Source organism: Channa argus, chromosome 20, assembly GCF_033026475.1.
Source record: "Channa argus isolate prfri chromosome 20, Channa argus male v1.0, whole genome shotgun sequence".
Classification (NCBI taxonomy): Eukaryota; Metazoa; Chordata; class Actinopteri; order Anabantiformes; family Channidae; genus Channa; species Channa argus.
The window spans coordinates 12025262-12048375 of NC_090216.1; the positions used below are offsets into that span (position 1 = coordinate 12025262).

The 23114-nt window shown below is 39.1% G+C and overlaps 4 protein-coding genes across 6 annotated transcripts; 2 read left to right on the plus strand and 2 right to left on the minus strand.

Moving 5' to 3' along the window:
• Positions 1–2275: 2275 nt before the first annotated feature.
• Positions 2276–9442, plus strand: atp6v0cb (ATPase H+ transporting V0 subunit cb). Its single transcript, XM_067487944.1, has 3 exons — positions 2276–2560; positions 6828–7011; positions 8327–9442. The coding sequence occupies exons 1-3, from the start codon at positions 2485–2487 to the stop codon at positions 8529–8531; spliced, it is 465 nt and encodes a 154-aa protein (XP_067344045.1). The 5' UTR covers positions 2276–2484; the 3' UTR covers positions 8532–9442.
• A 575-nt stretch (positions 9443–10017) lies between these two features.
• On the minus strand, positions 10018–13162 carry nubp2 (nucleotide binding protein 2 (MinD homolog, E. coli)). Its single transcript, XM_067487943.1, has 7 exons — positions 13018–13162; positions 12478–12593; positions 12039–12237; positions 11778–11932; positions 11508–11618; positions 11219–11288; positions 10018–10279 (listed from the first exon to the last, which is right to left on the minus strand). The coding sequence occupies exons 1-7, from the start codon at positions 13031–13033 to the stop codon at positions 10140–10142; spliced, it is 807 nt and encodes a 268-aa protein (XP_067344044.1). The 5' UTR covers positions 13034–13162; the 3' UTR covers positions 10018–10139.
• Positions 13163–13654: 492 nt separating this feature from the next.
• Positions 13655–18902, plus strand: spsb3b (splA/ryanodine receptor domain and SOCS box containing 3b). 3 transcript variants are annotated; one of them, XM_067487941.1, is made up of 7 exons: positions 13655–13826; positions 15291–15426; positions 16060–16240; positions 17266–17453; positions 17580–17682; positions 17804–17929; positions 18035–18902. In XM_067487941.1, the coding sequence occupies exons 1-7, from the start codon at positions 13786–13788 to the stop codon at positions 18577–18579; spliced, it is 1320 nt and encodes a 439-aa protein (XP_067344042.1). In that variant the 5' UTR covers positions 13655–13785; the 3' UTR covers positions 18580–18902. The 3 variants fall into 3 exon arrangements, with proteins under 3 accessions (XP_067344042.1, XP_067344040.1, XP_067344041.1); XM_067487939.1 differs by having other exon boundaries at positions 13710–13826; positions 15224–15426; XM_067487940.1 differs by lacking the exon at positions 13655–13826 and having other exon boundaries at positions 15293–15426; positions 15901–16240.
• Positions 18903–19107: 205 nt separating this feature from the next.
• Positions 19108–22466, minus strand: LOC137105560 (probable crossover junction endonuclease EME2). The gene is made up of 8 exons (XM_067487938.1): positions 21802–22466; positions 21024–21145; positions 20732–20824; positions 20510–20634; positions 20339–20417; positions 20095–20210; positions 19764–19953; positions 19108–19667 (listed from the first exon to the last, which is right to left on the minus strand). Exons 1-8 carry the CDS (start codon positions 22256–22258, stop codon positions 19512–19514), a joined length of 1338 nt encoding a protein of 445 aa, XP_067344039.1. The 5' UTR covers positions 22259–22466; the 3' UTR covers positions 19108–19511.
• Between the last annotated feature and the right edge of the window lie 648 nt (positions 22467–23114).

The following is a 23114-nucleotide window of genomic DNA, read 5'->3' on the forward strand; positions in this document are numbered from 1 at the left end:
TAACATTTTCTATTCAACGTTACAATTTGTTTGAGTGGTTTCAAAATTTGTAACTCAAAACAGTAAGAATGAAAGTCAGAGAGGCCAGTTTGAGGTGGTTTGGACATGTTCAGAGGAGAGATTGTGAAGGATGCTGAGGTTGGAGCTGCCAGGCAGGAGGTCTAGAGGAAGACCAAAGACGAGATTTATGGATGTAGTGAGAGAGGACATGAAGTCAGGTGGTGTGAGAGAAGAGGAAGCAGACGATATGGTTAGATCGAGGCACATGATTCACCTCGGTGACCCTTGAAAGGGAACAGCCGAAAGGAAAAGAAGAATGAAAGACATGGTTATGTTTTTGGTCACATGCTAAAACCAGCCCACATAGTAAAATGCCAAGAAAGTGACGTCCTTTATTTAAATTTTGGTGAAATCTTACATGGTGTAGAGCCCTTTGTAGATCCGTATCCTGGTTAGAACAAACCTCACAGTATTAGAACCAAAGAAAGATAAAGGATGTAGCTGTCAATCTTACTGTGTGTTAATTACTAGTCAGGGTTTGGATACATTTCTAAGTGACTAAATGACGCTTAAGAAATTGAAGGAAGGTAGCATGTAAAAACTGTTAAAACGCTCCTTAAAAACTGAAATACAGTGCAAGAAGTGGACTAGTAAGGAAAGCAACCATGACTCCTCTGAGGAATGTTACAAGCTTAAGCACCTTTTTGAGATCTGTTTTTACTTTGAAATGAACAAAATCTTTTTTACTGTTTTTACATTTTGTGAAAATTAAATTAAATTGATTATAATTCAAGTATTTACATTATACTTTACTTACGCAAAAATATCAAATTAATTATAGAACATCTTGAATGTTTTTTTTTTGGAGTTGTATACTCATGAAAATTTCTCATAGTTCCTTAATTTACCTTCCTTGAACAGTTACTATTCTTTTCCCATTCTCATGAAACTCACTGACTCACTGATAAACTGACTGAATAATGGCCCTCAAGGACAAGAGCATTCACCTAATCTTTGCTGTTTTCCATTCCATGTTTAGGGTGGATGGATACAGTGTTTAGGTACATAGGGTATCGTATTACTGTATGTTGAACAATAAACCGGTTGCAAAATGTGTGCTCAGTAAACATCTCAGACAGGAATATCATAATTCAACCTGAACGGGAAGGCTAAATCTCTGTGCAACTAAAAGATTTGTGAAGAAAAGGGAGTGAAAATCATCTAATCTAATTCTGTTGTGACCTTTTTTGTTATTAATGCAGCACTGCAGAACCCATCACCCCTGCATCAGTAAATTCTCATTACATAATGCCAGCTTGTGGTTGGATGTGAACCAAGTAAAATGCTTGAATGGAAGGAGGTCTGTGTTGTGAATTTAGAAATGGCCTCACGAGTGAAGGGGCTTTACAGTGACGTGGGGGAGGGTTTTTTTATTCTAGTTTTGACTAGACCAGGCAATGCAGAGGGAGCAGGATCGAGGACGAGGAGGCATGGGCACTGCAAAGCTCTCTATGACTCACACAAAAGCTTCAGCTCTCCCATGATGTCCTAGCTCTCTTAACCCTCACCACCTCCCTTTCTGGATCTCTGTAGCATGCACTCACTGGGAGTTACAGAGTGCAAAAGGGGATTCTCAGCTCCCTGCCCCCACCATATATACACGCTCAACCATACATGTCAAGCCTCAAATTCTCTTACACTGTACTTGCTGAATATCACAGCTGCCTGTCAACCAGCCTTTGCTACATGTTATAGTCCTGCTGCAAAAAGGCAAAGAGATTTGTGCATATGCAACTTTGGGGGTTTCAGTGTTTGGGGAGGTCACTTTGATCAGCTGGTTCTCTTGGGATACTAAATGTATAATGCACATAGTCTGATTAAAAACATCATCTATTTGCCTTGGTACTATTTGTTTGATGATTGGGATAATACAAAAATATTTATTTTTCCCATTAGCACTGTCTCTACGTCCTCTTTATTATCTCCATCATTTCATCCTTCTGCTTCCTAAGGGTCAATGATATCAAAGGGAAAGCCCGCAGCGGAGAATACCAAAGTGATGTCTGGTGGGGGTGTTTTCAAACCCCTTAATTGGACACAAAAACGGAAGACCTTATTTAATATATGGAACTACTAATGTATCATCGCGCTCGTTGTTATAATAAATGCGCGGTGTGGCAAAGTGTCATATTAACAGGCTTCGTGTCCTTTGGCTCCACCCCCACACTCAATTGGTGATAGGTTTTACCCGTACGCCCAGTCAGGTGATACTTTCCGCTTCGCCATTTTGTACTGCTGCGCCGGGTATTTATCAGAAGAGTCGTGACTATAACGTTTACAGTGTCAGTTAGTTGGTTAGATGGTTCTGGTTATATTCGGTTTAGCTTTTTAAGACTAGCCTTCGATAGGTTTCGCGAAGTTTCTGATTCAACATCAATAATTAATTTTGTATATTTAGCGTAATTTTATACAGTGTGAGGAGCAATGTCGACGGCCCAAGCACCCGAATACTCTCCCTTCTTCGCAGTGATGGGCGCCTCTGCGGCTATGGTGTTCAGCGGTAATTCTCACACAGCCATCTTTCACGATAAGCAGTTTGTTCACTTAATTACACATTGTAAAAATGCGTGTTTGTTGTAAATGTCTTTCGGAATTTTGTTATTCCCAACATTGTGTTTTGAGTTGTCAACCGTGGTGCATCTCTGAAGCTCACCCGTTTAAAGCTGTCAGCTGTCCTTGCTAACCGTAACATTGCGGGGCTCGTGTAAATGTGTCGTTTATTGAATCTGTGTAGGGCACGCTTATGATTTGGGTTTGTTGGTAAAATAACATCTAGTTACAATAAGTTAATAAATGAATAGCTACTCGTCTTTATGACTTAACAACATACCGCAAACACTGTGATGGGCAGCTAGCTAGAGAATGTAGCCAGCTAGTTGATGACGACTACCTGCACACGTTAGCCTGGGCTAGTCATGTAGCAACATTATTGACACTTGCCTTTAAAAGACTAAGCAGGTTCTGATGGTGACTCATACATGTTTGATTTAGTGGTTTCGAGTTTAAAGTAGATCTGTGTCAAATTATAGTCAGTTTTATCCCCCACACAATTACCTGATGGTTAGATTGCTGTACTTCGCAGGTTTACTGCTCAGTGTTCCCACTTTTGCTGCAAAAATGCCACGCTACTGCGTGCTAAAACTATACGATTATACGAAGTTATGTGTTACTATACTTCATTATTTTATTCATCTCGATAACAGATCGTTAACCCGTGGTACTATGCCTAAATTTGACATGATGCGGGAACTATTCTGTCTTCCTGCAAAAACATTTTTACATCTGTGTACTCGGTGTTGTCATTTAATTCAAGGTATTTTAGCTGAAATGCATTTTTCAAGTGACCGTTGAAAGCAAAGATCAGCTGGGTGACTTCCTTACAGTTTAAAGGTCACGTGATCGTCACATGAGCTCTCACTTAAATGTGGCGTCTGTTTTATAGTCTTGTAAAATATTTATGTAAATGCAAAAGTTAGTAGTAAGTTAGTAAAGAATATGTTCAAAGAAATTACAGCTTTTTACAAAAAAAACTTTTTGCATAGTGAAGTGGGAAGAAATTTACCTTTGAAACAGTATTTTAAATAATAGCTTATGCTTGTTGTATCAATCATTTCCTAGTTTGTCTTCCTCAATCCAAGCCAAGGGCTACATCATATGCCAGTGGTATTTTGTATCATAGCATTACTTATTTTTTCTCTCCTTTTTTTTAATGGAGGGACATTACCAGTGAATGACTATAGTGTAAGTTATTAAATTCAGTATTTTGGAAAAATGTTTTATTTTCTCCAAGTAGAGGGTGTAAAGAGCACAATAAAGAATTACAGTCTGAGTTAAAGAAGGGGGAAAAAAAAAACAGTTGCATATGATTTTATTTTGCCATGTCCTAAATGGAAACTCCTTGCTTGGATGCCAAAGCCAACCCTATTCTTGACATTGCTTAGGCAAGGGCAGCGTGATGGTGGTAGCCAGTGGGACTAGTCTATGCTGGTGGAAGAGTGACATCTAACAAATTGCGTATATCACTATGACACAAGTCACATTCAGGTCAGTTTTATATAACTTTCAAGCTGTAGGAAATCATAAATTACATGTTTAATTATTGTCCAAGTAAATAGGTTAACTTTTCTGTTAACAACAGAAAAAATTCCCAGGGGACTATAATTTACTGTCAGTTAAAATAGCTGTAATCTTGTGTCAGGTGATACTGCATTATTGTAGTCTGTTGATGAATGTGAGGGCTGTCCAACTCAGAACAGGTGACACTCACAAGGTGTCCTCACTCAAAAGACTAGAACCACCGCTCCATAGGTGCTTAGGTGCTGAAATTTGATTTCCCCAGGCTTTCAGATATAACTTTTTTTTTTCTGATATTTCTGTTATTTTGTAAAAATTTTTTATTACAAAATCAATAAGATTACAGTTCATATGTACCACTAGATTGATTTGCATTAATTCCATAATTTACTCTTACTAAGTTGGTTCTTTATATCTGCCAAAACAATTAAAATATAAACTAGACTTCTACCCTATGCAAATAATAAAATATGAATTCATAATAACATGGCCAACAGGTTGTCACCAAGAAATGTGGTTTGAAAAGGTTTGAAAGACTGGAAATGTGACCTTCCAGATTTATTTCACCCGTTCTTTAAAAACAGTGCTTCCCCATTCGCCCACTATTCGGAGCAGACATATCTGCTCTCTAGTGTGTGGACATTTTGCATGTGAGGCCCTCCATTGTTGTCACCTCCTTGTCTGACATCACAAATTGTCACAGGGTCCTCCCATAAAATCAGATATTCTGCAGTAAGGGGAAAAAAAAACAATAAAAGCTTTTGACTTACACCGAGGGGATTAGGATTAAAACTCCACATCGCTGCAGAAGTCAATCGGCCAAATATCAAACCTTAATCATCGGAGTAGAATGGCAATTTTTGAGGATTCTTGTGTTTCTGTGTCAGCCCTCATCTGTCACATGCGAATAAAGTCAAGTTTATCAAGGAAAGAACACAAATGGAGAATAATGTTACTCATGGTAATGTACTGTTTAATGGATGGTTGAATGACCGCAAGAAACGGGGCTTTAGGTGATTTTTTTTTTTTTTTTTTAATTTGGTACAGCTCGATTATAAGGCTTGTCTTTACCACTGCTACTTTTTTGTCTTTTAATTTTAACAACTGATGTGGGTTGTTAAAATTTGCTAAATTATATGCACCTTATATTTCTGTTGCATTTAAATCTTTTTTCCATTATCAAAGAGTTTGGCGCTAAGCTCTTAAAATAGAACTAAGATGGTCTTTGTTATATAAAAACAGTGCTACACTGACAGATCTCTTCAATTTGGCAGGAGTATTGATTTTTATTGTTTTGATTGTATTTATGGCATCAGTCCATGATCAGTTAATATCAGTAGTTGGAGATTTAGCCAGCTGCCCATTGCACAATTCAAGACTGACCCACAGATTTTTCTTGCTTGTCTGTAGAGCCATTTGCCCTAAAGCCTCTCTGCTAAGACTGAGAGGTAAGCAGAATGGTGTCTAGGCTTGTTCAACTACAGTTTTTAAGAATAGAGAAAACGTGGGGCAGGGCACCTCAGGCTGTATGCAAGGCTGTCTTCCAAGATGAGATCCCAAGAGAGTTTCAGATTTAATCTACGTTACTTTGTTGCATATGGACAGCCAAGAAAAATACATTGCCAGGTCCTCGTTGGCATAATTGGTGCACTAAAGGAAGGAAAAGAGAGTTTATTCTGTTATGTATAATTTGCTGGCTGTTCACAGGTAAACTGGTAATAACTAAATTAAACGGGCTTACCTGGTATTAAAGCAGCATCTACTGTTAAAACAGGAAACCTCTCCACCTGATGTCGAATAAACGATGTAAATATTTAACACTGTCATACAGCCATATAATGCGGATTTCTTAAACGGTATCATTAAAATGCTAAACTATGGTCAGTAAGGTGTCAGATTCACTTTATCATACTTAAGCTTCGGATGCACACATAGGTGCCCATACACACCTGCGACATATTGAAATCTTGTCAAACTAGCCGCTTAATTCGTGATACACTACCTGTTCCGACAGACTTTATTATGTGTGATGTCTAAGGGGCAATGTGCTTTCTCCTTAGCATCACAGGTCAACTGAACACATGCTGGTGGAGCAATTTATGCTGCTCCTCCTTCCCATAACATTTCATTTATACAGGCCAGAGATGTGTCATCCAGGTTCTTGAGCAACCTCAGCAGTTCCCTCTGTGGTAAAGCCTAATGGGGCATTGTCATTCAGAAAGGTTTTCAACTGTACGGCTGCTTACAGGGCCAGTCTTAAGGGGTTAAAACGCACTGTGTCAAGGCTATGTCCTTTTATAAGCATAGGCTAAATTCCCCGAGTGAAGCCATGTTGGATTTTCAAAGGGAACTGAAATTGTAACACTTGTCGTTTTGTTGCTCCATCTCTTATTTCACTTCTGCTTCATTATTCAGCTATGCACTCTGGTTCTTGACTAATGTAACCTGTATTGTATTCATGTTGGGTTGTGTGATATGACCAAAACTTCATATAACAATGATGGTGTGTATATATCACAATAGAGCTTTATCTTTAATATTACTGGAAATTACTACATGGGAAAGTTGATTCTTATTACAATTTGAACTATATACTTGACAAAAGTTACATTACATTATACGGTATATTGTCATATTGCACAGCCCAAGTGCGTGTTTATTGCTTTAACACCATCCTCTTTCTTTCCTTCCAGCCTTGGGAGCAGCCTATGGCACAGCCAAGAGTGGTACAGGGATTGCTGCCATGTCTGTGATGAGGCCAGAGCTCATCATGAAGTCAATCATCCCAGTAGTCATGGCGGGTATCATAGCTATCTACGGCCTAGTAGTAGCAGTGTTGATTGCCAACAACATCTCAGAGACTGTCACCCTTTACAAGTGAGTTCAGTTGACATGTCATATTTTTACACATTTACATCAATCTCAATTTCTTTTCAGACAAGTTGTTTTTCAAAGACAAAATTTAGGAAAACCTGACTTATTTGGTCCTAAAGTATTAGTGAAATAGCCACTCCACTATTCATTTCTGAACTAAACAGCAGCACTGGTGGTATATTGTTGGAACCAATAAATATTTTTCTAGTTTTATCCATGTTTAAAGCCCTGCTGAACTTCCAACATAAACATACTATATGCATGATTGATAAACAATTAAAATACTGCATACTGTTTAACTGAATGTGTTCATCACAATGTAATGTTCATCACAATGTAATGTTAATGTTATGTAATGTGGTTAAACGGTTCACAAACTGAAATTTCAGTCTTGTCACATCACCGCATGTGCTCATGACATTGTTTCGATGTTAAAAATGGCCTGCGGTTTCAACAATGAAGGAATATGTCCCCCAATGCAATCATGACTTTAATAGTTTTAAGAAAAACAGTTCTGGAGAGGCATTATAACACCGTATTACACCCTTGTCATGGCTATTTGCATTTAAGAATATGAGATCTACATTTAGTTGTGACAGATGTTTACACACAGCTACAATGTATTTGCCCGTCGATTGCCTCCTGTAAAGCTTTAGTTCAGGGGGAAGTGTTGTGTGGAGCGTGTGATTTATACACTCTGCTTCCACTAGACAGTTGTTTTCCGACCCTCTGCCACGCTAAACATGGTGTTGGCTAAACTTGTCTTTGTGAAAGTCATTATCTATTTATTCTGTCCCCCCTAATGCACATTGCATGTTAAGCACACATTGTTAAAGATCTGGAAACCATGGGGATCACCTTTTCCTCTTTTTTAGTTTATAATTCTACTTTCTTCAGTTTTCACTTGACCCAACATGATCCTAATAAGTCATGTTAAACACACAGTTAACATTGAGAAAACCGAGGTGATTAGCTTTTTTCTTTTTAACTTGTATAAATTCCCTATTGTGGTAGTAAATAGAATTTCTGCTTCCAACTGCGGGGGAAGAAAATGTTCTCCATTGACTCTTGCTCACCTGTAGATGAACTGCATCAAAGGGCATTTGCATAAATCAAGTTTAACTTTTTTCTACTTCCTCGTCACACTACTGGGCTCCTGTTGCATCTGAAGAACACAGCTGGTGGTACTCATCCTTGACAATAATTGAGGAGCTGCAGCTGGCCAATACATTTGTAGCTGTATCTGTAGTTGCCTCCTGGTTTTTGTTAGATTCTGATGTTCCTCTGTTTGAGTTGATCAAAGTGTGTATGTTTACAGGAGTTTCCTCCATCTGGGAGCTGGGCTGAGCGTGGGCCTGAGTGGGCTGGCAGCAGGCTTCGCAATTGGCATCGTGGGTGACGCAGGTGTGAGGGGTACAGCTCAACAGCCAAGGCTTTTTGTGGGCATGATCCTCATCTTGATTTTTGCTGAGGTCCTGGGTCTCTACGGGCTCATTGTTGCCCTCATTCTCTCCACGAAATAAACATCCAAACATCTCCACTACAAGATTTGTCCTTTATGTTGCTGCTGGAGAATACGTCTAAAATGGGAGGGGGGAATTGTAAAATTTCAGCCACACAAGATGAAAGACGTGAAAGTGGGGAAAATGATTTAAAATGGCTGCATAAATATGGTCTTATCTGAACAATGTGTACAGTCGTCCCAGTTTAATAGTCAACTTGTAAATGCACAACGTAGTGATTTGTCTTTTGTGTGTGTCTGTGTGCAAGTGCGCGTTTCAAAAGTTGTATGATGAAGATCCCTTTTTCCCTCCACTTTTTTCAGGCCTTAAGGCCAACAGAGGCAGCTCAGCCTCTGGTCTTATAGGTGACCAAAGGGCCACACGCCATTTTCTCCAATATCAATTTTGGGGTTGACACAATTTCTGCGTTAATCTTGATCTATTTGTAACAAGAAATGTGTATGGATTCAGGATTATCTTCCACTGATTTTATTTATAAGAAATTGTTAATTGAACTGTTATTCAGACAAAGCAATCTCTTAATTCCCCAGGGTATATTATACATGTATACAGACTTATAAATATCTATATAGATTTAATGCACTGTGGGTAAATTGTGATAAGTGGTTGGAATTTATCTGGATGTAATTGTTGGTTTATAAGTAAGGATTGCCTTTAGTATGTGGCTGGTGGAGTGGGAGTTTTGTGTATGTGTAGTTGTATTCTAATCATCACGCAAACATTCTCAAACTTCAGTGTTTTTCCTGTTGTACTGTTGTTTGCATTAAAGGTGTGTGTGCCCCGTTTTGGGTGTCACAAGTGTAATTTAAAATTTCATCTCCATCTTATTCACACAGCCTTCCTCTCTATCATCTGTGACTGTATATTTCTTTCCAACATTCCAGGCATTAAAATTCTGCATGGTTTCAGCATTTTGTTGCCATTGGATATAAAGCTGGGGAGCAGACTAGTTTTAGAAGATGTATTAAAATGTTCATTTCATTTTTGATTCCTTCTAAACAGAGTAAGACTACTTAATGTTTTGAAGTATGCAGCAGATATCCAGTAAGACTGTTCAACTTTTGGCCTAAACATAACTGGTCTAATGATTTGGATTTTCTTCTGAAAATTGAATTGTTGCTGACTCATTTACTGAAGCACCAATCTACAATCCTGTATTAGCAATGGTATTGACGTTGTCCTGATTTCGACGTGAATGTTCACAACCAAATTAAAGAAGATTGCAAATTATATTTGACTGGCTTCTAAACACAATGTAGCATTTTCAATAGTGTATTTTTGTTTTTTACCAACACGTCCCTAAATTGTTGTAAAACAACAAACCAACTTGACTGTTTTTATAATTGTCATCTTTCCTGTTTGGCTATGGTGAGAGCTGGTTATCTCCATATTGTGGTTAACGCCTCTATAACTGCAACTTCAGCTTTTAAAGATAAGAGCACACAAGGCCTTTATTATACTGATGGAATAGTATAAAATAAGATAATCCAGTAAATAGTTTATTTGTAACTGTACAGGACAAAAATGCAACAAAGAACTTTGCATAATGGATAATGATTCAGCATTATACTATATATTAAAAAAAAAAATGAGCAAAATGTGAGTGGCTCAAGGTGTCCGGAGGCTGTTGAGCAGAGTCTTAGAAATGCTGCTGATTGCACTAAAGGTGGCGCTGTCAGGAAATGCCTGTGTGAAATCCTTGCCCTCCTCAATACTGCTGCTGAGTAGAGGATCCAAGGGCACAGAACCTGGAACAGAGAAGAAAATGTTGATTTCTGAAATTACTCAGGCTTGTTTTCACAACATTGTATGAGAAATGATTCACAGCTACCTTAGGCCAAAAAGTAGACTCGTGATGCAGAAATTGATTAACAATAGAAAAACTGCAGTATCATATCCAACAGACAACTGTCACACAGGGTTATTTCCTTTACTGACTAAAGCTACACAACATACTGCTGACTTGTCACTGATACAGGGCAAACAGTAGTAGCAGCAATACTCAAGATCGATTTGCACAGTAAGCATTTTTCACTGAAAAATACTGTGTAATTTGTATGATCAAGACACTGATTAAAGGAGGTCTTCACTGATTTTGAACTTAATTTTTTTGGGTTCTAGTTTGGGTAGTAGGTGTACAATAATACCATTAAACACCCCTAGATCAAAATCTCTACTTCTAGCTGAAAAGTGCCTCCAAATTACTTCACTTGGAGGAACCTTCATTTCAGATGATGTGATCTGGTTCTCATACTATGGAGTTTGTAATCAGTCATCCTGCTTTTTCAGGGTTCTCCCAGATGACTTGATCTTAACTAATGATGAAAAACCGGGTGATGTCATCTGGACAGCTAGACAGCTTTTTTCAGCTAGAAGTAGAGAAATCTTTTTAATATAGGGCAATCAAAGGTAAGGTTAAAGGCATTAATGTACATTTACATCCTAAACTAAAGACATAGAAAGCAAGTTGATTGGTGAACTTACCCTTTAATATGTGTCATACCTTAACTAAAACATTTTAATAGCACTGCTATACTGAACTCTGAGTCAGCCATTGTGGTAGCACGATGGGTGTACAACACTAACGAAATCATAAATTGAGGGTAAAGAATAATATGCATCAGAGAGTTGTGACACCTTGTGGCTGCAAGCTAAGATTACATTTAATTCAGTCTAACTGAGCTCACCTAGGAACACCGATCCGGTTAGTTTGGCTAACTCTTCACCACCACCCTTGGAGAATATATTGCTGCATTCCTTTAAAAGAAAATAGTTATTTAATGCCATTGACAAAATGTTTATTTTTGGTAAATTTTCAATAAAGTTCATATTTAAACAGCTGATTTGTAAGCTAACATTAATTTCATCAACTTTTTCCAGTCATATTGATAAACATTACTAAAGCTAAACTTACATTAGGATGAGTTGGCATTTAACATCTGAATTATGAAAATAGTTCTTTGAAAGTTTACTCACAGAGCAGTGTGGACAAACAAAGCCACTCATGTTCTCTATGATGCCCAGTATGTGTACACCTGTCTTCTTACAGAAGGTGATCTCTCTTCTTACATCTCCTGTAGATACTGCCTGTAGCCAACACAAGACCAATTTTACTTGTTCTGGCTGGGCAGATTCCAGGTGGCCAGGTAATTGTCACTGTAAACCTTCCCATACATCACAACAATATGCTTTCATTTTGACTTATTTATTCAAATATATACAGTTGGATCTGTACGTCGTATGTACCTGTGGTGTGGTCACCAAAACGGCACCATCTACTCTGTGCTTCTTGAGGTTCTCCAGTACTGCCAAATGCTCATCAGAAGTCCCTGGTGGTGTATCAATCAGTAGCACATCCAGCTCTCCCCATGCTACATCTGACACAAACTGGCCAATCAAGGCTGCAGGGCAGGACATGCAAAGATGGAAAGGATGTTGAGAATGAGTCAAATGCAAAACATGCTGCACAGGGTTTTGTGTTAAGTATTTTTTTTAAAAATGGCCTACCTGTTTTCTTGGGCCCCCTCCACACTACTGCTTCATCTGGGTCCTCCAGTAGGAAGCCAATGGACATGATGGCAAGTCTCTTCTGGGCATCAGTATAGACTGGCACCCATCCCGAGTCACACTGGTGCACATCAGACCGGCCTACACTCAGCATGCGGGGGATACTGGGCCCACACAGATCAACATCAAGTATACCAACCTGGTGAAAAAGTTTTTTGTCAATTTGTCATGCTGCTCATTTCTACACTTTTGTAACACAAGTCAGGTTGAAGCAAAAATAAAGAAATGACACTGCTACAAATTATTTAAATTAATATATTGGCACATGCATTATACCCAGCTACAGTCTTTGTGATGGATTCTCTGTAGCTTTGTGTTTTAATTAAGGCATTAAGGTCCGCTGCACGCTCATACACACACACGCGGTCAATGAGTTCACCTTCTTGCCAGCATGACTGAGAGCCAGCGCTAACTCTGTTGTGATGGTGCTCTTGCCCACACCGCCTTTTCCCGACAGAACCAACACAACGTGCCGCACTTGAGCCAGGTTCCCGTCTCATACAAAAAGAAGAAAACGATTTTCAGCCAATGCATTACACTGTTATTCATACATCAACAGCAGATAATTTGTACCCGGGTCAGATTTTGCCCGAGTCATTTCTTCACTCGTGTGACATGATCAACATACATTAGTTAGAGTTTCTTGTGAAAATAGTCAACATTATGAATTAAGCCATAGCTTTTTTTCAGCGTGAATCAAACGGTTAAGTCTTTAGGGTTTGAAAACCTTTCAGACAGCCAAGAGCAAACACTTTAGCTTACTTATGCTCCTGCTAACCCCCGGTTAGTGTCTATGGCTTTAAATAATAAAAACTATCGGTTTCTATCAGCTGCCATTTCATAGCATTAACATACACAGGAAGTCTGAAAATAAAAAAGCTAAAGGTGAGAACGAATTATTTTCACAAATCCGACTTACCATGACTTTGGTCCATAGTTCGTACTTGCACTAAGCACAAATTGCAAATACTTCCGTGTTTCGTCACTCATCATCTATCTAATCACACCGCAGGATTTACAGAAACCCCGCCTCTCATGTAATCCGACCAATAGGCTTCAGGGACGCTCCATGAGACACAACCGTACAAAAAACAAAACCATGTTTTGTTATTCTTTACATAATAAATATTGTCTCCTAAGATTTAGAGTTTAGTGCACACTACATTTCAATGACCTACTTCTCATTGTAGGCTGTGCTTTGAAGTTTACTATATATACCAAAAATGTTATAACATATACACACATATGGGAATATTATCTTGTTTCCTTAATACTCCCATGGTACTGATGCAAGCAATTTGTATTTACTATAACAAAATAACAAATACAACCGTATCATAGAAAAAGTGTTTGTAATTTGCACATTATTTTAGTTCTGCTAAATAGTTAATATCAGTAAATACCAAGCCTTTGAGCACATGATGGGTTCTCAACTCCTTGTGCTCTCAAGTCAGCAGACCACACATAATCGGATCATTTGTACAAAGGCCAGAGTTTTTCCAGACTGTAACCCCATACTGTCAATAAATGTAAGTACATTACCATAACCCCCTCCTCCACACAGGTGCTATCCAATAAGCAGAAGATTGGGCGTGGACAAGAACTGTTTACGTCTAACTTGCTGAAAACTGGAGCAGAGAAACGCTGTGCAAACTGCTTCTGTAACTCGAGGCGTACTGACATTCAAATGAGCCACTGCAAGACAGTTTATAGGAAGACTACTGTAAGGTAAGAGCATAGCTGCTTCTAAGATCAACGCATAGCTGCTCCTTTGTGTTTGCTATAATGGGACTTTTTTTTTGGCCCAACATGCAAGTAGTATCTTATAATATAATCTAGAATGATTATAGAGTTAGTGCACTTATGAAGGACAAGAATAAAAATGTAGACTGTGGTAATGACGTTCTTTAAGTTTACAACAGAAAGACTTTTTATGTGTAGTATCATTCCCACTCATTCTTATCACTGACACAGTCTCTGACTGGCTGACAAAGCTAGTGTCAGATGTAGTGTCTCCCAACTGGGTTGTCCAGATGATGTATTTACAGTATGTAGGATAAGGCCTAATTAAAGTGAGACTAGCTCCGGACTAACTAAATTATTGTCAGTCATCTCCTGCACCTGCTTGAAAAGCACCAGTTGCAAAGGTACCTGTTGCTGTGTTCAGTGTTGGCTTTAGACATACTGTAGGTAGGGCAGGTCAAGAAAATAAATATTTGGCATTTGACTAAGTGGGAATGTGGTGCACAGTTGAACACAGATAAGATTATTCCACATATTAATAAGTTCTGTTTTGGTCAATAAATCTTTCCTGCTCATTGGGAGGACAGAAGTTAACAAATATATCTGCACGGTAGCTGCATGTATTCAAATGAATTTTGGCATCAGTAGAATCCCATCAACACCCCCGGCTTTTCTGTCTCTGGACAGCACACATGCAGTTTTAATGTGATTAATCGGTTATCCTGCAATTCTTACCTATTGAAACAAACTGGCTTACATTTCAATAGTAGCTAAAGTCACACTTTTAGAGTTTCGACCAAAAGTAGTAAATTAAATTGGCTGTTAATTGTCTAGGAAGGTGCCACAGCCTATATCAGTAGAGGTGTAAACATAAAGACATCAAATGATGTGGTTTATTATACACATTGTACTCACTAGGTCAGGTAGCCTTTTGTTTGTATGTCTGCTGTTTATGGACATAGCGTTAATGCAGATGGTTGGGTTTAAGGGTTAAATTAGTGCATGGAAACACCTCCTGCTGCCAACTGCGACATACGGGGCAAGGTAGCACTCAGTGAGCAGTATGTAGGTGACTGGAAATGTTTCCACCCAAGGATGTTTTGCAGCTTTCTACAGAGTCCAAGGGCTGATAAAGAAAACACACTGTTGAATAGAGTCTATGCTGTTTTAACTGACCCATTTTCATAAATACACTTATAAGTTATTGATTCTCTGAAAGTGCATGTCACCTTAATATAGGAACTTACTTCTCTCTCCCCTCCTTGAATATAGCCCACTGCATTGTGGGCTATTGTGTGCAAGTGTCAGATATGTTGGTGTGTGTGTCAAAAACTTAACTGACCTCAGTAGGGCAAGAGTTTAACAATGACCTTATTTGACAGAAACAACAGACCAGCTTACTGTACATATGCCAGCTGGTCATAAGGTGTTGGGTCTGCTGTTCCACAGAGCTGCCTTACTGAGTAAAGGCAGGAAAGGCCGGGCTCGACATTTGGCCTGGAGTGAAACACGGCAAGAGACAGATGCCATGGCAGTGATCCAGGCATTGGACAGAGAGGAGCATGAAGACCAGCCGATGACACAGGTGAGACATTGGTGTTTGTAGAGACCTAAGCATCACTTCTTGATGATAAAGGGTAAGAAGTTGTTGAATCCCATAGTTTTATGATCCAAACAGGTGAGACAAAAGAAGCCCGGACTGCATGTGAAATGGCATATTTCTACCTGAGTGGCTGTAGTTTTCCACTGGGACACTAGCCTGTTTGGAATGGCTGTGTGTAAGACATGGTCAGGTCTCCAAAGGCAAGGACAGGAGCCTCAGTATTTTTGGACAGGATATAATTATACTTACTGACACATGACTTTTCTAACCAATAGGGACCATGAACAGCTTTTAGATTTTTAAAACTGGCAAATGAGTGGTGTGTCTCTCATTTGGCTCTTTGGATTGTAGGGTACAACATTGTGAGAGTGTGGTTTCCCTGCACACGTTTGGCAACTTATCACTCTTTTCTGTTGCCCTTTCTTGCCACTACCATTGGGTATTTGTTACAAAAAGACATCACAGCTGCCAGTGGAATTGCGAAAACGTTAAAATACGACCCCAAAGCTCTTTCCACTGGATTTAATTCCTTTCCTGCTACCAAGCCAAGTGCCCTGGACCATGGCCACGTCTATGGGTTTACAAGAGGTTGTTCGTACTGTTTGTGTCAACCAGATCACTGACTTGGAGTCTGTGGTGGATTACATGGCCGGCTCCCAGACGGTCTCAGAGGTGGTGGCCTTGCCCAGCACAGTACCGGTGATAGGAGAGTCTTTCTGCCTGTGTGACCGACAGGAAGAGCTCAGCTCTGGCTTCCACCTCATCAGTGACTGCATCTGTGGGGAGGAGGATCAGGGTGAGCTCAAACACATAGATACAAGAACTCAACATATGAACACAGCAGGACAGACTATAAATTGGCTCAAGCTGCACATTTAAAAATATTTTGAATCATTGACAGTATTATTAAAGTTTATTACAAATATTTGATTAAGTTTGGTGAGGATAAAACCATTTGACAAATATTATATTTACATTGCAGATGACAACACAGACCTGTAACAAAAGTCACTGATAGTATAAACCTGTCCCAAAGTGCCGATTTTCTGTAAAGGTATTATTTTCGTCATTCCAAACTGAGATTTAACAGCTTTCTTTTGCCAGAATAAGTGAATTTTAGAGTTAGTTTTACCTTTTTATGACTAAAATCTTTCATTAATGTTATAATCTTACTGATTGATAAAAGGTCTTTCCACAGCATTTCATACATTTTATGTTTTGGTGTCTGTGTAATCTTGCTGACAGTGTAAATGGACTCATGTCCTTTCTCTCCTTCTGTTCATGTGTTTAACAAAGTCAAGTAAAAAGAAGTGAAAATATCCCAGCAACAGAAAGACAAAAATAATAACAATGCTCCAGCCATGCTACTGACTGTGAGTGTGAACAACAATGCATTAAGCTCAATGTTAATGTCTCTATCCTAAAATGCCCACGGTGTTAGCTAACAACGCCGACAAATAGAAGTTTCCTTGATATAAATATAAATATTTTTTCTTGTATTTGGTCATATACTTTAAAGACTTGACAAAACTGAAATTTTATCTTAATGATGGAACTTGAAGACAAACGTTTTTTACAATTCAAATATTATGGCAGTGCAGGTGTATAAAATCAGAATTGTCAATCAAAATTCAGTGTCTCACCAAGAAAGTACATACATTCCTCTGGGGGCCTTAAATGTTTATATCTAATATTCTGACAAACCACACAGCAGATATTCAGATATTTCTAATAGGATGCCACTGGCATATTACAAATGAAATAGAAACTAGTAAACTGTGAAATTGTACCTAATTTAATTGATGCGTGGTGTGATTTCAGGTTTTGACTGGGTGTGGGATGAGCACTTTAAGTCCTCTGGAGCCTTCCTCAGCTGTGACAACAGGAAGGTTAGCTTCCACTCCGACTACAGCTGTGGCACAGCCGCCATCCGTGGCACAAAGGAGCTGGCAGATGGCCAACACTTCTGGGAAGTCAAGATGACCTCTCCTGTCTATGGAACTGATATGGTGGGTAGCAGTGCCTTGAATAACCTAACCTATTTTAGTAGATCTGAAAGTGGACTCAACCTCTGTTTGGAATGGGAACATCTACTGATGAGGTGGAACAACAACTGTTTTGTTGCCTTCTATTAGATGGTGGGAATTGGAACTTCAGAGGTGAACCTTGAGAAGTTTAAATACAGCTTTGGCAGCCTGTTGGGCCAAGATGAAGACAGTTGGGGGCTCTCGTACACAGGTCAGAGGATCAGAGTACACAGATTACGATAGACCTTAAGACTGAAAGCGGATGGAGACTTAAATAAGTAATGCCATGCAAGAAAAAAAAATAACAATTTCCTTTCTATATCTGATTAAAGGTCTCCTCCAACACAAAGGTGAAAAAGCACAGTTCTCCTCTCGTTTTGGGCAAGGCTCCATCATAGGAGTACACCTGGACACATGGCATGGTACTTTGACCTTCTACAAGAATCGGCAATACATAGGTGCGTGTTTTCCTGTGATTAAAGCAGGAGCTGTAAGCCTTACATACTGATTATCTGGTTCTCAATACAGAAGATTTTTTATTGTGTGCTGTCTTTGTGCTACAGGTGTTGCTGCCACTAGGCTTCAGAACAAGAAATTGTACCCCATGGTTTGTTCCACAGCAGCCAAGAGCAGTATGAAGGTGATCCGTGCCTGTTACACACCCACCTCTCTGCAGTACCTCTGCTGTGCCCGGCTTCGCCAAATGTTACCCTGTTGCTCAGACGTATTGAATACTCTGGAGCTGCCTCGTGGCCTGCGCACCCTCCTTATTGCACAGCTGGGCTGGGTCTTTACACTCAGCAGCAGCATTGCTGCCTCAGAGAAGCACAGGGACATGCCCATGGACCTCCATAAGGACATTAGTCCGCCTTTGAGTCCCAGTCCGAGCCCGAAGCCAAGTCCAGTATTCACCTTGAGTGCCTGTGCGTCCCTGAGTCCCTGCACCAGTCCGTTCCCTGACACCGACCCGTACCAGTGCACCTGCCAGACATCCCCTCAAAGTCCGCCCTACACATGCCAGTGCCCTCCATCTCCTCCCAACAGTGACTACGATAGCTGTAGTTCTGAGTCAGAAGACTACCAATCCAAAAGATGTCGCTGGGTATGACTCTGTACACAAAATGGATTTGTAAGTTTAAGTGGCACACAGCTGTTCTACCATTGCCATGAACATCTCTTGCTGGAAATCCTGGAGAAAAGAGCAAACTTATCCTGGATCCTGTATTACTTCAGTTCACTTACTTAACTGTTTGGGTTTGTGATTTGGGGTTTTGATAGTGGATTAGGTTGTTGTTACTCGTTTTTTTATTACAATTTTGTATTACTGAAACAACCTTGTACAAAATATGTGGAATATGTGTGTATGTGTGACCTGTGTGATTTTCTTTCTGTCATGGAGCTCAGAACCCATTAGTATTGCTCTAACTTGTTTTTAAAAAGTTCACATTCTTCAGAGGGCCTAATATTTGTTAGATTCTGACCTAAAATACACTGGAAATCTTGTAAAAGCGAACATGTGTTATTCTCAGGACTCCTGGGGGAAAGGAGTTGCTTTTTCATTCAGTGGAAACTACTTTTTGTAAGTGTTTTCTATTAAGCATTTGACTTGAATATGAATAGTGGTTTTGTTCTTGCTTAAAAGAGGATTTGCTACTCATCTTTATCTTCATACAGAGACTTTGTGAACTTTTTACTCAGAGTATTATATAAAAAAAGAAAAAAAAAAAAGAAAAAGGTATGACAGATTTTTACACCAATAAAAAAATATCATGGGCAATACATCTCACATTTTAACAGTACACATTAAGAGAACCGTGCATAATATACGCCTTATTACTTTGTTACTAAATATATTCCATTAACATATTCTGTTCCTTGAGTTGTGCAAAATACAGATGAGTATAAATAGTGTTTTCCTGGAAGGTGAGCATGAGATTTACGGTATATTTTTAGCTTGTAAACACCAACATTTAACATATTATGTGACAGAGTCTTTGGAAACCATGTTCACCCTTAGTGACATATATCACATTCTTGAGTTTAGTCCAGGACCAGCTGAGGGTTCCTGGCTGTGAAGCAGCGGTAAATTCTGGCTGATATTTCTGGTCCTATCCGTCTGTCTTTGCCCCCACTTTTCACTGATACACCAGCCAGTAGCCCCTTCCTCTCCTCCTCTGATCCCAAGCTCTGATATGCCTTAAAAACAAGAAAAGGGATTCAAAATGGATTTAATGAATTTGTGAATTTAAACACACACTCCACAGGACCACACTAAGGTGCAGTCAGATCTACCTGCAGCAGCAGCTGGGGGGAGGGGTAGGCTGCAGTCACACAGGAGGCCACATCCGGGCTAACTCTGTTCAGCTGTTGGATCTGTCTGCTCCAGACCTGGATCATCCCTGAGCCATTCTTCTCTACCTGAACCCCCCTGGCCCACGAACCATCCACACAGAAGGGCAGCTCTGCCTGCTCTGTAAGCAGTCTGCAAGGACATAGAAGCACATCTTGTCAGTGAAAGACAAGACCAATTCATGTGGCACAGTTTAAAAGGACTGTGAGGATTTAGAGATAATGCCTAAAGGAATCTCTACATCATGTGAATACAACTTGAGGGGGGGCATACTTGAAAGGGCGTTTTGATAAAGCCTTGGTGATGGCACACACATGGTTAGTAACCTCCTGCCAACCATTGAGGAAAACTAGTGAAATATTTTTGTAGAGCTGCAGGTACACAAGGACCTAAGAGAAACAGAGACAATACGAAAGACAACCAATCTTGTGTGGTCAGTACACATTTCTCTCATAGGAGGATAAGAGTTTTTCAAAGTTAAGGTATGAAAATAATTATAACTCAAAAGACAACTGACCTCTTCAATATCTAGATTATCCATCCCCATTTTCCTCTGTAGTGTCTCTTCTAGTAAATACACACCACAAGCATTTTTCCTGGTGGCAATAAGAAAACAATCAAGTCAGAATGTTGGGTTTAATCAAGTATTTGTCTCTTGTTATTCATGGTCAAAGAGAGATTCACTGACCTGTAATCTGGCTGACAATTTGTCACTAAGAGAGTGACAATCTTTTTGGTATCACCGTTAAGACACTCCAAAAGGGGACCGAGGAAAGAGCCCACATCTGTCTTTTCCCTTTCACTGTCTAGGTTCTGCAGTGGCAATAAAACACTGCATGTAAGTCTCCAAGGGCTCCATCATGTAGGCAGCAAACACAGTTAATTTATTACACCATAAAAGGCCACTTACTTTCTTCACTGAGATCACCATGTCCATGAAGTAACTGGGACCCAGCACCATAACTACTTGCTCCTCCTCTACTGAACACTTCTCACCTTCTCTCTATCAAAGATAACAATGTAATGATTTATTGGGCAAACCAGAAACAGTAAGAATACACTATATTCACTTTCCCGATGCAGACATTTTCAGTATAAAGAAAATACCCAGATGCATTCCTAGCTGTGTGCATTCCAGAAACTCCAGGTGTGGAAGCAATATGCACTGAAATCAAGTTATGAGGATAATTAGGTGTGGCTACCTTTGGTATATATCTGGTCCAGGTGATGCAGTGAGGAAGTTGCCGGTCCTCAATGCAAAACTTCCACCCAAATGTAGCAAGGGTATCAAGCAGGATGTCTGAGCCATCTTGTTGCAGAAGAGCTGGAGAAAAAAAACAAGATTGTTTATAGATGAAAAAAAATTGTGCAGATTCATTATTACAGCTCGTTGCGCTTCCGGTGGCTGTCATGCCCTGGTCTTATGATGATTTTAGGAGTCCTCATGGGCTCATACTTTTAACAATGAACCAAATAAGCTACTGCATGAGTAATTCTGTTGACTTTTGTTTAATTTTAGAGACTAGGCAATAAAATTATACTTGTTAGTCAGACTGAGCCCATAGGGGTCTTTTTGACATTATTTTCAATTCTTACCCAAGATAAATGACATTCAAATGTGGATGACAAGTAAAGCTTAGAATAAAAAATTAAAAAATGCAGGTTATATATTTAGAAGAAAAAATAATACCGGAAACGTTTAGCCAATACAGATATAACGGACTGTTTAGCAAGTTTTTATAGTACAAATTTATTACAACTTGCAAAGCAAAATTTTTAAAACTTCTAAATACATCCATAATTAAAATGTTTCATAAAATTCTGGCAAATTTTTAGTTTACAGCTTTGTGTAATTTGTTGAATGACGTTTAAACTTAAAATTAAACTTTAAACTTAAACTTCTTTCCCATATTGTTTATAAATTATACATTTTCAAAGGAATGTAAAATTTCAGACAGGCAGCTTGAAGAGCCTGTTTACCTGGATGAATGCAAACTGTCAGACATTTGAGGCAGTTCTCTGGCCTGAGAGTCTTAATGTTTTCCGCGGCTTCTCTCCTCTTCTGCTGCTCCCGTCTCCTCTCTTCTTTTTCCTGGGCCCTGGCTGCACGCTGTTTCTCCCTCACCTCCCTCCTCTCCTTGGCTTTCTGTCGGTCCGCCTTTACTTCCTCCGTTGTGCGGCGTTTTCTTGCGGGACTAGGCGGGCAGGACCCATGTGGTCGCGGGGAACAAGTACATGTTTCACAAGACTTATGATTTGTTGGTTGCAAGGTTTTGCATTTGTACTCTGAACTCTGGTCCTCTTTCAAGTCTGTGCTGACTCTTGCTTTTTGCCTGCTCTCATCACGCTTTAACGTTACATTAAACTTTGTCTCAGCGTCGATTTCGTCTTCTGATTCAGATATTTCCCATGTTTTAGCTCTGCGCAAAACAGACATTTCAGAGGGCACAAACGAGACGCCGGATAATCTGAAATATAAAGGCAGGACTCAAATGTTTGTATTGTTGTTGAGCGATGGTATCCGCCGAGGGACAATTCGTTCAAAAACGCGCTAGATATATAACAATTTATTCTCCAACAACGCAGCTTTCTAAACTAAGAGTACTTTTGTGTATCTTTAAAAACCAACAGAAGACAGAGAGAAAGAAAAATTCTGCAGGTGGTTTTATTGGATTGTAGGTCAATACAGGGAGATTAAACATTGAACTGGAAGATTTAGAAGTACATTTTCCAGACTTTAAAGTCTTATTTAGAATCATGTACAGCTAAGTTATGATCATACATGGCCGGATATTAGAAGCACATTTACTTAAACTAACTTCAATCAGAATAAAGGTGAATATGCAATTAAAGACGTGACCAGAAATCAGAGGATACTGTATATTTGTCAATTTAATGGTGCATTTGACAATAATTGGTTAAAGGATGAATAAACCTAGACAATAACCTAAATATTTTCTTTCTTTCTTTATTTGCTTTAATCTTTTTTAATTATACTAAATATTGATAGACTTAATTTGGGATAGAAAATATGTTTAAAAAATCCCAATCAACTTTTTTCAATATTTCAAATTATGTTAAAAAACAAGAAATTGTTCTTTATCACGCTCTTTAAATTCTTAAAAATTAAATTATTAATTCAACTATTTTGTTACTTTTGAATTATCTTCCGTTTCAACTGTAACTCCTATTAAAATAGGAAAATCGTTTTTGTCAATAAAGTTTTTGCAAAAATAAAAAAGAAATGAACTCGCTGTGACAGCAGATTTCCAAACTCTCTGCTTAGACATGAC

Coding starts and splice junctions, on each gene's coding strand:
- spsb3b (XM_067487941.1), top strand. CDS start 13,786: ATGAGCCACTGCAAGACAGTTTATAGGAAGACTACTGTAAG. Junction 16,241..17,265: donor CTGTGGGGAGGAGGATCAGG/GTGAGCTCAAAC, acceptor GTGTGATTTCAG/GTTTTGACTGGGTGTGGGAT. Junction 17,454..17,579: donor CTGTCTATGGAACTGATATG/GTGGGTAGCAGT, acceptor GCCTTCTATTAG/ATGGTGGGAATTGGAACTTC.
- atp6v0cb (XM_067487944.1), top strand. CDS start 2,485: ATGTCGACGGCCCAAGCACCCGAATACTCTCCCTTCTTCGCAGTGATG. Junction 2,561..6,827: donor TGCGGCTATGGTGTTCAGCG/GTAATTCTCACA, acceptor CTTTCCTTCCAG/CCTTGGGAGCAGCCTATGGC. Junction 7,012..8,326: donor GAGACTGTCACCCTTTACAA/GTGAGTTCAGTT, acceptor GTATGTTTACAG/GAGTTTCCTCCATCTGGGAG.
- nubp2 (XM_067487943.1), bottom strand. Junction 12,238..12,477: donor TCAGTCATGCTGGCAAGAAG/GTGAACTCATTG, acceptor CTTTTTCACCAG/GTTGGTATACTTGATGTTGA. Junction 11,289..11,507: donor TTGTTTGTCCACACTGCTCT/GTGAGTAAACTT, acceptor TTTCTTTTAAAG/GAATGCAGCAATATATTCTC.
- LOC137105560 (XM_067487938.1), bottom strand. CDS start 22,258: ATGTCTGTTTTGCGCAGAGCTAAAACATGGGAAATATCTGAATCAGAA. Junction 20,825..21,023: donor GGACCAGATATATACCAAAG/GTAGCCACACCT, acceptor TATCTTTGATAG/AGAGAAGGTGAGAAGTGTTC. Junction 19,668..19,763: donor CCCCCCAGCTGCTGCTGCAG/GTAGATCTGACT, acceptor CTTGTTTTTAAG/GCATATCAGAGCTTGGGATC.